The sequence below is a fragment of the Arctopsyche grandis genome, chromosome 13 (assembly GCF_051622035.1).
Source record: "Arctopsyche grandis isolate Sample6627 chromosome 13, ASM5162203v2, whole genome shotgun sequence".
NCBI lineage: Eukaryota > Metazoa > Arthropoda > Insecta > Trichoptera > Hydropsychidae > Arctopsyche > Arctopsyche grandis.
Window position 1 is genome coordinate 10110426 of NC_135367.1, and position 14053 is coordinate 10124478.

The 14053-nt window shown below is 34.8% G+C and overlaps 2 protein-coding genes across 2 annotated transcripts; one reads left to right on the forward strand and one right to left on the reverse strand.

Annotated features, from left to right (window-relative positions):
• Positions 1-3629: 3629 nt before the first annotated feature.
• Positions 3630-5597, reverse strand: LOC143921099 (protein AAR2 homolog). The gene is made up of 5 exons (XM_077444226.1): positions 5221-5597; positions 4945-5147; positions 4501-4872; positions 4274-4400; positions 3630-4186 (listed from the first exon to the last, which is right to left on the reverse strand). Exons 1-5 carry the CDS (start codon positions 5445-5447, stop codon positions 3784-3786), a joined length of 1332 nt encoding a protein of 443 aa, XP_077300352.1. The 5' UTR covers positions 5448-5597; the 3' UTR covers positions 3630-3783.
• A 1997-nt stretch (positions 5598-7594) lies between these two features.
• Positions 7595-10462, forward strand: LOC143920769 (uncharacterized). The gene is made up of 3 exons (XM_077443719.1): positions 7595-7843; positions 8307-8597; positions 8672-10462. The coding sequence occupies exons 1-3, from the start codon at positions 7721-7723 to the stop codon at positions 10091-10093; spliced, it is 1836 nt and encodes a 611-aa protein (XP_077299845.1). The 5' UTR covers positions 7595-7720; the 3' UTR covers positions 10094-10462.
• Positions 10463-14053: the final 3591 nt, after the last annotated feature.

A 14053-nucleotide genomic window follows, 5' to 3' on the forward strand; every position in this document is an offset into this window, starting at 1 on the left:
ATGTCTTGTTTCATATTTTTTAAAGAATGCAATTTTTTCTACTCTAATTGCTTTCAGCCGCCTTTACATTTAGGCCGCCTGTGTGCGTTGCACACATTTGTACATATGGTAGGCGCGGTCCTGCGTACATCCCTTTCGTTTTTATATATATTATTATATATGTATATCATTTTAAAATTTAGATGTTTCGTTTGCAAAAGCTACATATCTGACAGACATGGCGTATATGTATAAAATTGAAAATGTTTCACGGGATAACTAAGTATTTTTATCGCTTCGTTTACAACCCCCCGTTGCAGTTCTAAGTTACACTCCGTATTGATCTCGAACGGGTTTTCATTTGTATTATACGATCGTCACGAAACTCCAGTCACAAAATAACTAAGGTGGAGAGCAGCGGGGGTGGTAAGTAACTTTTAATTACGTTTGCCCTCTCCGGAGAGTGGCAAGTTAGTTGCTCCGGAGTTCACTACCAGGGACCATCGTCGTGGACGAGACGAGGGCAGAGGGAGGGGGATAGGAAAATGGGGAGGGGTGGTAGAAACCACACCGAAATTAATTCAAAGCGACTACAACATTCAACGTAAATTCCGACGTATTAATTGAATTATCGACGTACTCCGAAATAAGCTCGAATCAATCAGACCGATGAGCCGAGCACATTAGTCACGTTTGCGAATCTCAAGGAGTTTGTAAATTGAACAAAACTTGCCGTTAAACTATTACCAATGCTAATACACGAAGTTTACCTACTGTCTTATAACAGAAACCTAAGATCATAATCATATCTAGAAGACCGAGCAATGCGCGGTAAATGGAGCCGAGGAAATTTTATATTTCATTTAATCAATTATTAGTCATTTACTTTTACTCTTTGTTCCATTGATGTATAATACACTAGATGGACCCTGACGAGTGATTTTGGTCGGAGATCTTGTCTTCACTAACTGAGGGGTGCGGGGGGTTTAACTAGCGGGGAAGTTGGGAAAAAAAGGTTTTTTTCCCTACGACCTATTGAGAGAAACTGTGCATGCGCCATGTATTTTGCATGCGCCAAAAGGGAGACCAGTATAAAGCGTGAGGGCGGATCTACATATGTGTATTATATATCTATGCTTTGTCCTCATTTAAGTATACTATTCCGGTGTCATTATTATTTTTTTATCAATTTCTAACCATATGTCTTTTATTAATAAACTAGCTGAACTCGGCATGCGTTGCAATGCCAAATAACGCATGCAATTCCCATTCCCGTTTAAAGTGATGGTTGAAGCTCAACTAACGTCTCTTCAAAGCCGTGTCGTCATAAACCAACTGGTAGCGTGGTTACCAACGAACACATTTCCTTGACTACACAATGGCGTTTCAAACTTTCGCCTCGATAAAATCGAAATTACGAATATTATTATTAACAGGTTTTTTCACAGTTTTTTTCACAGTAAGCTTCCCGGACATGCATACAACAAATCCTGAAAGTTCCATCGTAATCGGTTTAGTGGTTTAGGAACCTATACGAGACTAGAGGTTGTGATCGAGAAATCTTGTCTCGAGATTTATCGAGAATTCTCGAGAAATTTTGATTCTCGTTTCTCGAGAATATTTTATTATGAAAATTCGAGATTCTCGTATCTCGAGAAATTTTTTATTAGAATCTCGAAAATATCGAGAATATTCTTAATTTATCACTACATGTTTTTGTTCAATAAACTGACTGATTTGTACACTTGTTAACTCGTAAATAATTTTGTGAAGTATTGTAATATGTATAGATGGTCAGTATTTTTATTATTTGTCCGGTAAGTTATTATTCGGTCATCATATAAGTACATATGTATACATACACATGTTACAACGAAATCACACCATTTTTAAGTTACATATACATATGTATGTGCATGTAGGTACTAGTCACTAGTGCGAAAGTATTCGGTTATGATATCACTAAAGCGCTAGTGAAAATATATTTTCACTGACAATATGACCCCACTTAAACAAACACACATAAAACAAAGATTTTTGATTTATTATTTATTTATTCCTTAGATATTAATAAATTTATAGTCAGTATTTTAATATGCATAGATTGTCAGTATTTTTATATACCTCCATTACGTTTTTATTATTTGTCCGGTCACAATAACACGGGCAAAGCCGGGTAGTAACACTGGGAATTTTATAAAATTATTTTTTACATATTGTTATTTTTACTATTTTAAATTACTTTTGTATATTTTTATTTTCTTTTCGTGCCTTCTTTTAAAATATTTTTTTTATATAATTTTACTTTTTTTTCTATTCAATGTTCTATTGTATCTCTCTATATATTTCTTTCGTCATGTCTTTAATAAAGTTATAAGCCCCTGATATAATATACATATGTAGTGTTTGTGTCCTTTTGATTTTTGTATGTTGTCAAGTTTATATGCTAAAAAAATCAATTCACTATATAAAAAAAAATTATACTTTCTCGAGAATTCTCGAGAATCTCGAGAAACAAAAAAAGAAAATCTCGAATTCTCGAGATTCAAATATTTCGAGAAAATAAGATTCTCAAATCTCGAGATTCAAATATTCCAAGAAAAGGAGATTCTCGAATCTCAAAAATCAAAAAAAGTCGAGAAATCACAACCTCTAATACGAGACAGACAGACATTCAATTTTATATACATATATACATTCATTGAAAATGTTAATTTTTTTTTTAAACTGAATAAAATCATTAATTTTTAAACTTTTATTCATTACAAATACTAAGCCCGCTTTAAAGGTCAATTAAGTCGAGGCATAAAGCCGTCAACATGAGGCCACCACCCCATCAACGAATACAGTCGGAGAACGAGACGGTTGTCCAGCTAATTCATTCAAAGTGGTAGATTTTTTTTATATTATATATACATCCTAAGCATCAACGCGTGAGCTAATGGAAAATTAGATTTGATAAGTTGACTCCCTTAAAATTAAAAATTACATCCCCTATTTCAATAATTTTGTGTCAGGAAATGGCAGAACTGAATTTTTATCAAAATTTCTAAGCCAAATTTTAGAATAAAATTGACAAACATATAAACATATTACAGAATTTTTAGTTTCATAAAGAAAGAGGTATAAATGAGAGTAAAAAAGTATCTTTATCGCTGTTTTAATGAGTTACAAAGGGGTGATAGAAAGAGGCGTATGGATAGCTAGCTGACATCGCTCCAATCTGACACAAGATTCCGATGTAAATTTGAATTACTTTATTAATGACTAAACTCCTCTAACTTAATGCTGGAGTTATAACCTTCCTTCAATGTTAGCTAACCCCCATATGTCGGTAAAATATCAAAGCGACCTGAAGATAGGTTTTTGAGCTATTTTTCCTATTATGCTGTAGATTAACATTAGAATAATATAATACTATGATTACTAACCAAATTAAATTAAATTGTAAAATAGAAAATGATCAGTAGATCAGTAGCTATTAAAATAGATATAAGATGTATTGTGAACATAATTTCGTAATAATAAAATGCATTAAAAAAAAAGCGACCTGAAGAGTGTAAATGATTCAAAATCATATCACAATTTTTTGACGGGCAGGAATGTCACTAAACTAACAGAGTGAAGCTAGTAAAAAATACAAATCAATCCTTAATAGCTTCGTATGTATTCATTTAATGCAGTACTTAAATTAAAATAAAATACATTTTTCATACAATTCCTTGTTATGTATAAAATTTGTACATATAAACCTTCAATCGTATTAACAGTTGATGAATCAAAAAAAAAATTACATAATAAATTTTACAAATGAACGATAACGGGCAACTCGTCGTCTTCGTCGTCATCCAAATTGGCAAAATTCCACATGAACTTCTCGGTCAAACTGCATTGAAACCGTTCTATGGCTACTTTCAGCCTGCTTTCAACCTTCGAAGACTGCACAGTTTTGAAAAAGCTTCGCAGTATCACATATATAACGTTCTCGTTCATGACAATGTCGGCCAAAAACTCCTCGGGTATCTCCATGAGCTGCACCTGCAGCGTGGTGATAAAATGCATATACACATTTCTGTATCTTATTATCGCCTCCTCGCACGAGCAAAACAGCCTGACCAACTTTTTCCAATGCTCAAACGCGTCCAGGGAATGCCCGATCAGAAAACACACATATGCAAACTCTAATTCGCCGACTAAATCCATCGGTCTGCAATAAACAAGTAATTCAAAATAAATATCGGATTTCGAACATATGCAGATGCGATTATGCATACGTATATGAAATATGTATTACTTATTATGATACCGCATCATTAATTCCAATGCATATGACTGGTCGAGGTAATGTTTGGTGATTTCTGAAGGTGTCGCATCGTCTGGATAGTTTTTATCGGGAAATGTGGAAAATCGTAAGAATGTTCCTAAAATAAATACAAAAATTTGTAAATACTGAAATCAGCTCTCACATTTTCAACATATTATACAATACATATATTCAGAAGTAAAGCGTGTTGAACACACCTGGAGTAGGTTTCAAATGTGGTAAAAGTTCTTCTTCCTTTTCTTCTATTGTTAATGTTCGTGTTCTTCTCCTAGGTTTATCATTAGCTACATTTTCACCGGATAATCTATCATCACATTCTAAAATTTTATTTTCATTCTCCGATTTTTCATCACAATTATCCGTTGGCGTGGATTTTGATTCATCACATTTCACATTATTATCCAACAGCGTGGATTCCGACGAACCTTCACACCCATTTTCAATAGCTAAAATAGAATTCGATACTTTACGCTTTTCACCTTTCGGACGATCCTTATCATTACATGATATCAATTCTAATGCAGACCTTATTTTCCCATTTTCAGGAGTAAACTTGGCAGCTAAAGGTTCTAAAAAATAAATTCCAACACATAAAAATACAAACATTAGAAAATACATACAACAATAGTGAAAATACACACCTGTAATGTGAGCCGATAACGATATCCATTTCTTTAAAACTTCATACGGATACGGTGCTAAGAACTTATCCAAATTGTAAAGATTGTCGCGAAATCTTTGAACGGTCTCTTCATCGGCAATTTCATGACTGAAATCTTCCTTTTCTTTATCCCAAATTTTAACGAGCATTTCTCTCTGTTTGAAATTGTGCATGAATCCTAATCTACAAATAACACAAAACAAATTTTATTGATGTCAATACACTAAGAGTATAAATAAATTATTTGAATAATCACCTGGGAGCGTCGTCTCCGGTATTGAGATCTGAAGCGGAATAATGCACAAAATGAAGTCCTGGCGGTATCATTTTAATGCCCCTGAATTCTGAATCAATCCTCCAACATTGAAGGTCAATACCTATGTAAGTCCCTCTAGGAGCCCCCGCGGCTACTAGGGTTCCGCCCTCTTCCAACAGACGACGAGCAACCTCTGGATCGATATCCATACTTTCCATGTTCTCCATATTGCTTTGCTGTACGACAACTTCAAACCAATGCGATTAACTTGAAAGTGCGTTATGCAGGTAAGCCATCCTAACCAATTTCTGTCAAACGTCAAAATAACCTCTCAGAATAAAATGTTGCCATTGTAAAAATTAATCGATTAAATGGCCAGTATTAATCAATTTTGGTAAGTATATAAATCAATTTTCAACCAGTATTTTATTAACAAAATGGTCATTATTAAATATCGGAATAAATAACAAATGGATAGTATGAAAATAATCAATGGTCAGTATGAAACAAATAACTAGTTAGAAGAAAAATCAATAAAGAGTCAGTGTAAAATAATAAAGGGTTAGTATAACATAATAAAGGTTCACTATAAAACAATAAACAGTCAGTATTAAACCCATGTGAGACTCATAAAAAACTACTTCAAAAAATTTTTTGGGACAGGTCATTTCATTACCACTTGTGCAATTTTTCAAAACGATATTGGTTATCCACAATTAGAATACTTTATTTTTAAATTATTATTTTCTATATCTTCTCTCGTGGTGGTTTTTCCACCAGCCGCACAAAATGTGTTTGGAAAATCATCGATGCTTGAATCTGCTGCTCCTGATTTTGCCCATTGAATTTTTTTGTGATCTGAATTATTTAAAATTCTCTTAAGAAATAAAAAGATTACTTTTCTATCCACTGTTAAGTCATTTCTTAAAATAGCGGTAGTGTTAATCTCTCCCGAAAGGTTTCCCCTTTTTAAATAGTCAAGTTAAACGATTCCAATGCATTATTGGTGGAAAGTATGTTTATTGCGGCATCTTCATATTTTGATGGGTTAAGAACATAGAAGTAGAATGCATAGAATGGTCATTGTTAACAAAAGTATCGTCTAAAAGCGAGCCATCGAAGAGAGAGACCGAAAGTCAGAAGAGAGACAAGAGAGAGAGAGACGAAGCTTAGCAAACAATGAACAAACTCTGCCACGCAGAGATTTTTGTAGCAACATTTTTGGAGGCTGAGAGCGATTCTATGCATTCTACTTTTATGGTTAAGAACCATTGCGAGATCAAAGAAGTTATGAATTGAACTTAATTCCTTTATATCCATTTATAAATAAATAAAGCCATAACCTCGTAAAATACTTCCTTCTTCGAAAATCTCTTCCCTCGCCTTTATATTTTCTAATCTATCTATGTTCGCAGAGCTTGTAATTTCATTCTTCAATCTTTTTATTTATGACATAACTTTTAATACCAGAAACTTCATTAAATAATTCACCGTCAAGTAGACCAGTAGCTAGAAATAAACAAATAGTTTTTTTCGATCTTCATCCACAGAGGGATTACTTCCATTTCCACGGAACATTTATCTATGTAAATAATCAATACAAAGTTGATTAGTCATTTTTGATAACAGATTTGATAGTCAATTTTAGAAAATAAATAAATCTAAAGGACGTGAAATAAAGAACTTTACACTTAAATGAAGGACGTATGGTCAGTATAATCATAGGATACATATTTATTTATTTATTTAATAGTTTTGGACCATTGTGGCATTACAGGAAGAACCTAATGCGCCAAAATGGCCTACAATTGAAAAATATATAAAAACATGATATAAAAACAAGTAAACTGTAAATAAAGGAAAAAAGCAAAAGCAGAAAACATGGTAAAATAAAATAATAAAAAAAAAGTAACAAAAGGAAAATAATACATCATTCAGAGAGGAAAAAAAAAATAACAAAAGTGTAAAAATCAAAAATAAAATCCATAAATCCCATTCTTTGTTTACACTGAACAAAATTAAAATAGTATATAAAAATGTACAAAGGAGAAATAAAAAGAAAATAAAATATGAATAAAAAATAAAATCACAGCGAGGCCCAAATGGGAGAGAGTAGATTAAGATTCCACTCATACATCACATTCAAATTAAGAAAGTAATGATGAGCGCAGGTTACCAGATAAATATGTTAAAATAATATCCGATAATCTACGCTCCCCAAGGTGGAAAATATCACATTCAGGGACAGCAGCAACGATTTCATTGAGAAGTCGAATAGCTCTTGGAATAGGAGCCATTCGAAAAATAACTGTGCGAGCAGCAGGTACAACCATCAAATGATGATGTCTACCACGCACGTAATTATTAGGGACATAAAGTCCCAAAAAATATTAATACATACATATCGATTTTTTACGTCGCATAGTGAGCTATAGCTGTTAAATGAGTGTTCTTTAGATCGAATCTCATAGAAGAGAGCTGGAGCCTGAAATCTGAAGAAATGGAGTTTCCAATGCAGTGCAGGCTGTGCCTGTGTTCTGGTCCAATCGAGTCTTTCGTCTCCATCCATGACAACCCTCGTTCACATTTGGCGCGACGCATTTCGTTCTGCTGTCATTTGCAGGTCGCTCACCTCTCACCCCATGAATCGGATTCGTGTGTTAATATAAATTTATGCAAACGTATGGTATGGGCTTCATGAGTTTTTCCTTAACTGCAATGGAGAATTTCAACAATCTCGATAGTATTTGACACTTATTAAATATTTCCAATGCAGCATTTCAATTTCTGGTATTGATTTTTTGGGTATCAAGTCGTGGCATAAAACCATTATACTTTTTCATCTAATAGCATGTAATAGATGAATTTAAATGTGCAAAAGCCTTCAACAAATATGACCAGGAACAAATAAATTCACCTGCCGAAGCTTTTTTCTCTGATGAACAATATGTGATGTCCATAATAATTGAAATATTTAGAAATACTTTAATCAGACATATCCTGGTTTTGAATTTGAAAAGAATGGTCACCTTAACGTATTGCCATTTGAATTAATTCTCATATATGTAAACCTTTCTCATTTGCAGGTCAAGAAAGGCGACGAAATGCCAGATACAATATGTCGTTCTTGTAACAACAATCTGGAATTGCTCATCAGTTTTCGAAAAGTTTGTCTTCGAAGTGATGAAATTTCGAAACTAAAGCTAAACAAGCATGTGGATATCAAAACGGAAGAAGTTCTACTGGAAGATTTAAACTGGGAGAATGAATTTGATGTTCATTCGTCATCAATCGTTGAAAGTGAAGGGGAATTAAGTACTTCAGCACGAATCGATTCTGAGCCAAAATTAGATTCAATTGGAAATATAAATTCACAGGTAAAATGATGTCTAACAGCCTTGTCAAGGTACTACACACATTTAAATTATATAAAATTCCTTTTATTTTACAGGTATGCGGAGGACCGTCGACTTCGTGTAATAATTCAAATAAAAAAACTCTTACTAAGGAAATGTTATATCAATGTGATATTTGTCTCAAAACATATGGTCGAAAAATTCGTCTCATTGAACACATAAAAACTCATACTATGTTGAAACCATATCAATGTAATATTTGTTTAAAATCATTTGCTGCAAAGAAACATCTTGCAAATCACGAAAAACACCATACTGATAAAATACTCGAATGCGATATTTGTTTGAAATCATTTTCACACCAAAGATACTTCACAATACATATGAGATCTCATACCGGGGAAAAACCGTACCAATGTGAAATTTGTTTAAAATCATTCGCTCAACAACCCAGCTTTATAGTACACAAACAAATTCACACCGGGATTAAACACAAATGTGACATTTGCTTGAAATCGTTTGCACAAAAATCCACCCTTACGAATCACAAAAAAACTCACGCTGGTTTGAATCCGTATAAATGTGGCGTTTGTACAAAATCATTTACTCGAAAAAATCATCTTGAAGATCATGAAAGACGCCATACCGGAGAAAAACCACACAAATGTGATATCTGTTCAAAAACATTTTCTGACAAATGTAACCTAACAATACATATGAGATTGCATACCGGGGAAAAGCCATACCAATGTGACATATGTTTAAAAACATTCGCTCGAAATTACAACTTTGTAATGCACAAAATAACTCATACTAAATTGAAATCATACAAATGTGATATTTGTTTGAAATCGTTTGTCAAAAAATCCAGCGTTGCGATACACAAAAGAAATCATACCGGAATAAAACCATACAAATGTGACATTTGTTCTAAATCATTCGGTCAAAAAAAATATATCATTGCGCACATTAAAACCCATCCTGGATTGAAACCATACAAATGTGACGTTTGTTCAAAAACATTTGCTCGAAAAAGTGTTTTTGAAAATCACAAAATACACCATACCGGAGAAAGACCATACAAATGTGATATTTGTCCGAAATCATTTTTTCACAAATCTAACCTTACAGTGCATTTGAGATCTCATACCGTGGAAAAACCATACAAATGTGACATTTGCTTAAAAGCATTCGCTGAAAATACACTTCTCATTACACACAAAACAACGCATGTAAAACCAAACAAATGTGAAATTTGTTTTAAATCGTTTGCTAAAAAATCCAGCCTTGGGGTACACAAAAAAACTCATACATTAAAACAATATCAATGTGATATTTGCTTAAAATCTTTCGCACAAAAAGCTTATATCATAAGACACATTGTAACCCATATTGGGTTTAAACCATATAAATGCGACATTTGTTTAAAATTGTTTTCTCAAAAATCCAACTTAACGAACCACAAAAAAACTCACACTGGAGGAAAACCATGTAAAAAAAACAAAAAAAAACCATGAACTATTTGCTTGAAATCATTTCCCCGAAAAGCTTCTATGTTAAAACCATTGCTGTGTAGTCGTTAAAATGAAACAGAACTCAGACCTAAACATTTCCCGTCTCAAAATATCCCGCAGAGATTAAGCAGTCTGTAGTAGCTCGTTAAAACAAAAATAGCATGCATATGTACTATACTAGGAGGTCTGCAGCCCGCAGCCCATGTGGACGACAAAAATAGCATGCATTTGTACTGTACTGGGAGGACTGCAGCCCGCGGCCCATATGAACGAGCCGCCACTGATAAATACTATTACAAATACTCAAATGTATTATTTCAAAACCCATATACAGTCAATAATTTTAATAAATTTGGTAATTTTTTTACCCCAAAAAAGTGTTTTTTTTTATTATTTGGAGTAAGAAATATGAAATAAATTTTTATTACATACATTTCTACCATAGTTGCCATGGCAGGAATTACCCCAAGGCGACACACATGGTTAGATTATTTTGAACTTACAATTTCAAACATTACAGTAAACAATTATATAGAGATACAAAACAATCAACTTTTTTTTGGTTCGGTGATTACTAGTCAAATGTGAACCGGTCGCTCTAGATTGGTCACACGTGATCACCCGTCCCACTAAAACTGGTCACACCCTAAAATCGGTCAACCAGATTTCTCATGACCGATCTAGAGCGACCGGTTGTCCTGTGAATGGTTCACATATGACTAGTAGCCCGTTTACCCTTTTTTTATACACAGAAAAATTTGCGAGAAATCCATTACCACGTAGTATGTAGGTAGCACATTTTATAAGAATCAACAAATTCGAAATGCTAGAAACTCGAATTTGCGAAAACCTGGGAGAATATCGATTTATTCGATGAGGTGCAAACGATCGAAAAGCGCCAGACAGACTGAACCACAGATTAACGACACGTGTACCTTTTGCGTGCGCACTGCTCGCACTTACACTAAGCGAAATCTACCCGAAGTCCCGACTTACCTACTCTGTATACGTTCTGTGCTTCTGATACTTTAGTTACAAATTTTTCCTTATTAAATGATTAAAAACTCGCCAGAAAGATCCAACTCAATTTTAATAATTACTATTTTAATAATTGCATCTGTGCATATCGAAAGGTTACTCGTCATCTGATGTGCAATTTTTCATTCGTGAAGTCGAGAATTGCGCTTAAAGTAGCCATCCAGTTAATCTGTGGTTCAATCTGTCTGGCGCTTTTCGATCGTTTACACCAAACCCCAAACTATCTATTTAATTTTTACCAGATTCACTTTCACAAAAATTAAATTAGAAAAAAAAAAATTTAACCTTAATTAAAGATATTCAACATTAAATAAACATTCAGCAAATATATAGCACATGATAAAAAATGTTATCACTAGAATTTATTTACTTGCACTTTAAAATCACTAAATCACACGGAATTTTTTTACTGGCAACGTTATAATTTCAATAAATGTTTGTGTCCATAACCTCCATTTTTGTCTGTCAAACTGAACATTACTGTTTATTAACCTTACTTTGATTATTGGTAAGCGAATTTATATCAGCATCATCTACAGCCATTCACCATCGACTGCCGGATGAAGGCCTCTCCAACTCGCTTCCACTCGTCTCTGTTTAGCGCAACTCTCATCCATCTCACCCCACACATTTCCTAATTTCGTCTACCCATCTTCCCTATGGTCTTCCTTTTACCCTTTTACATTCTCTCGGATACCATTCTAGTACTTATTTTGTCCATACATACATATTTACATATTATATATTAATTGATTAATTCATATTGTATCATAGATGGAAAAAAACTTTGATAAAATTGAAATAACCAATAATTAAAATTCGTAAAGGGAAGAAGAAGCAAACGAAATATTTCACAACAAACGTAAGGCAAAGACGAAAAGATCCTGGGTTAGAAGGAAACAATTCAACACAGCAAAATTGGCAGAAAATTATGTCGATAATTTGAAAACGTGGAAAAAAACGACAAATTATAATAGTTCAACTGGATGTAAAATCACATATCGATGTACAGCTGGTCAATATAGAAAAAGTGAATGCCCTGCTGGAATTTATTTGTTATATCACACAGAAAGTTCAGCCGTTTCTTTATATGAAACACAGAATGAACACAATAACCATACAGATGGGAATCGTAGGCTATCTATGACGTTAAGAAAAATAGTGTGCCGACTGTTTGACGATGGAATTAGGAAACCAAATGCAATAATAGCTGCATTCAAAAATCGTGGGTTGCCAGAGCCAGAAAAATCAAAACTGAACAATTTCCTGACAAAACTGCGACATGAAAAACTGGAACCACCGCTTGAACAGAAACCCAAGAGAGGTCGATCCATTACAGCCAAGAAAGCTCTTCTAATACAATAAGTATTATATTTTGCGGTATTAATTATATGGTAAACGGATTATTTCGCGAAAAGCGATCTCGTGCACGTCACTAAGTTCTCGTTAGTACTGTGGCGGCTCGCTATACGACATGGTCGAGTTCGGTCACCTTCCTGCGAGTTGGGACCAACTCGGCTGTGTTCAGAGTGGCTACCTCACTCCGTCTCTGGCTCTCATAATAAAAGCACGTGCATCAACATGCCAGTCGTCTCATTCGTCCATCCCCTATACTGGTGACCCCGATATCGAGCCACGCAGCCTCGATTAACTCACCATGCCGCCCATCCCAGCCTCGCCGAACCAGGCGGGTAAGCTATCCGCCCGCCTTTTACGCAGCAGACAACGGCTACCTACCTACAACTAGCTAGTCCAGCCACGACGTCAACGTCAGCGCCGCAGTGTATATGAACGAGGATTCGGTGATTACTGGTCACAAATTACTCGTCACAAAGTCACTGAAATCTCTATAACGGAACATCTGGCAGCCGAAAAGTCCATCATACTAACGATAACTATCATAGTAACGAGAACTTGAGTGCCAAATATTGTGTATTTGCGATTTTCATGGCAAAAATTGTCTTTGTGACCACCCCAATGTGACGAATAGTCCAATTACCATGAACGAGCCGCCACTGCATATAAATGGGGGAGCGAATGAGACGGCGATCTTGAAAGCTGGAGACGGAGTCATGCACAATCCAGTACACATAGAACAGGGCATCCATCTAGCACCACAACATTCATCACATTTACAGTTTACTTGTTTTTATATCATGTTTTTATATATTTTTCAAATGTAGGCCATTGTGGCGCATTAGGTTCTTCCTGTAATGCCACAATGGTCCAAAACTATTAAATAAATAAATATATTCAATCACAGGACACACACCATCGCAGCACCATCATTCTTCTCATCAGGCCTCGCCCGACTCCACGAGCGCCGGGACGGGCGCCAGATGCCACAACACCTCCTCGAGCCTCATGAAACATATCGATGCCCCTGCCACCCCACCAACTGACAGCCGAACGAGGCTCGGACGAGCGGCGCCGGCGCAGCATCACATCGCCACGACCACCGGACGACCCACCGTCCTGCTCGCAGCATCATCGCTCTCGAATGGACAGACCATTCAGGGCTTTACAAAACCACACGGCGGATGGCCCACGGCAACAATAATTTTTTTCTCTTTCCTTGTGTAATGATCAGATAAAATTGGCAAACTCTGATAGAGAAACGATCGATTTGGAGTCACAAAACCCCCAAATCTAACCAGCAGTTTGGTGAGTCGAACCATCGATCGCAGTGGTGCTAAATATATACGCTACCATTAAGCCAAACTATGTAAGTCTAATCGAAACGACTATTATAGTATGGTGAGCGTTATCTTACACAGATACACACACACATAATAACGCTATTATGTATATGTTAAATGTATGTGTGAGTAAAATATTTATTAAAAATACGTTTATTTATTAATTACATGATCTGAAAATATATTATTTATTTTAATTAGTATACAAATAAAGCAAATTAAATTT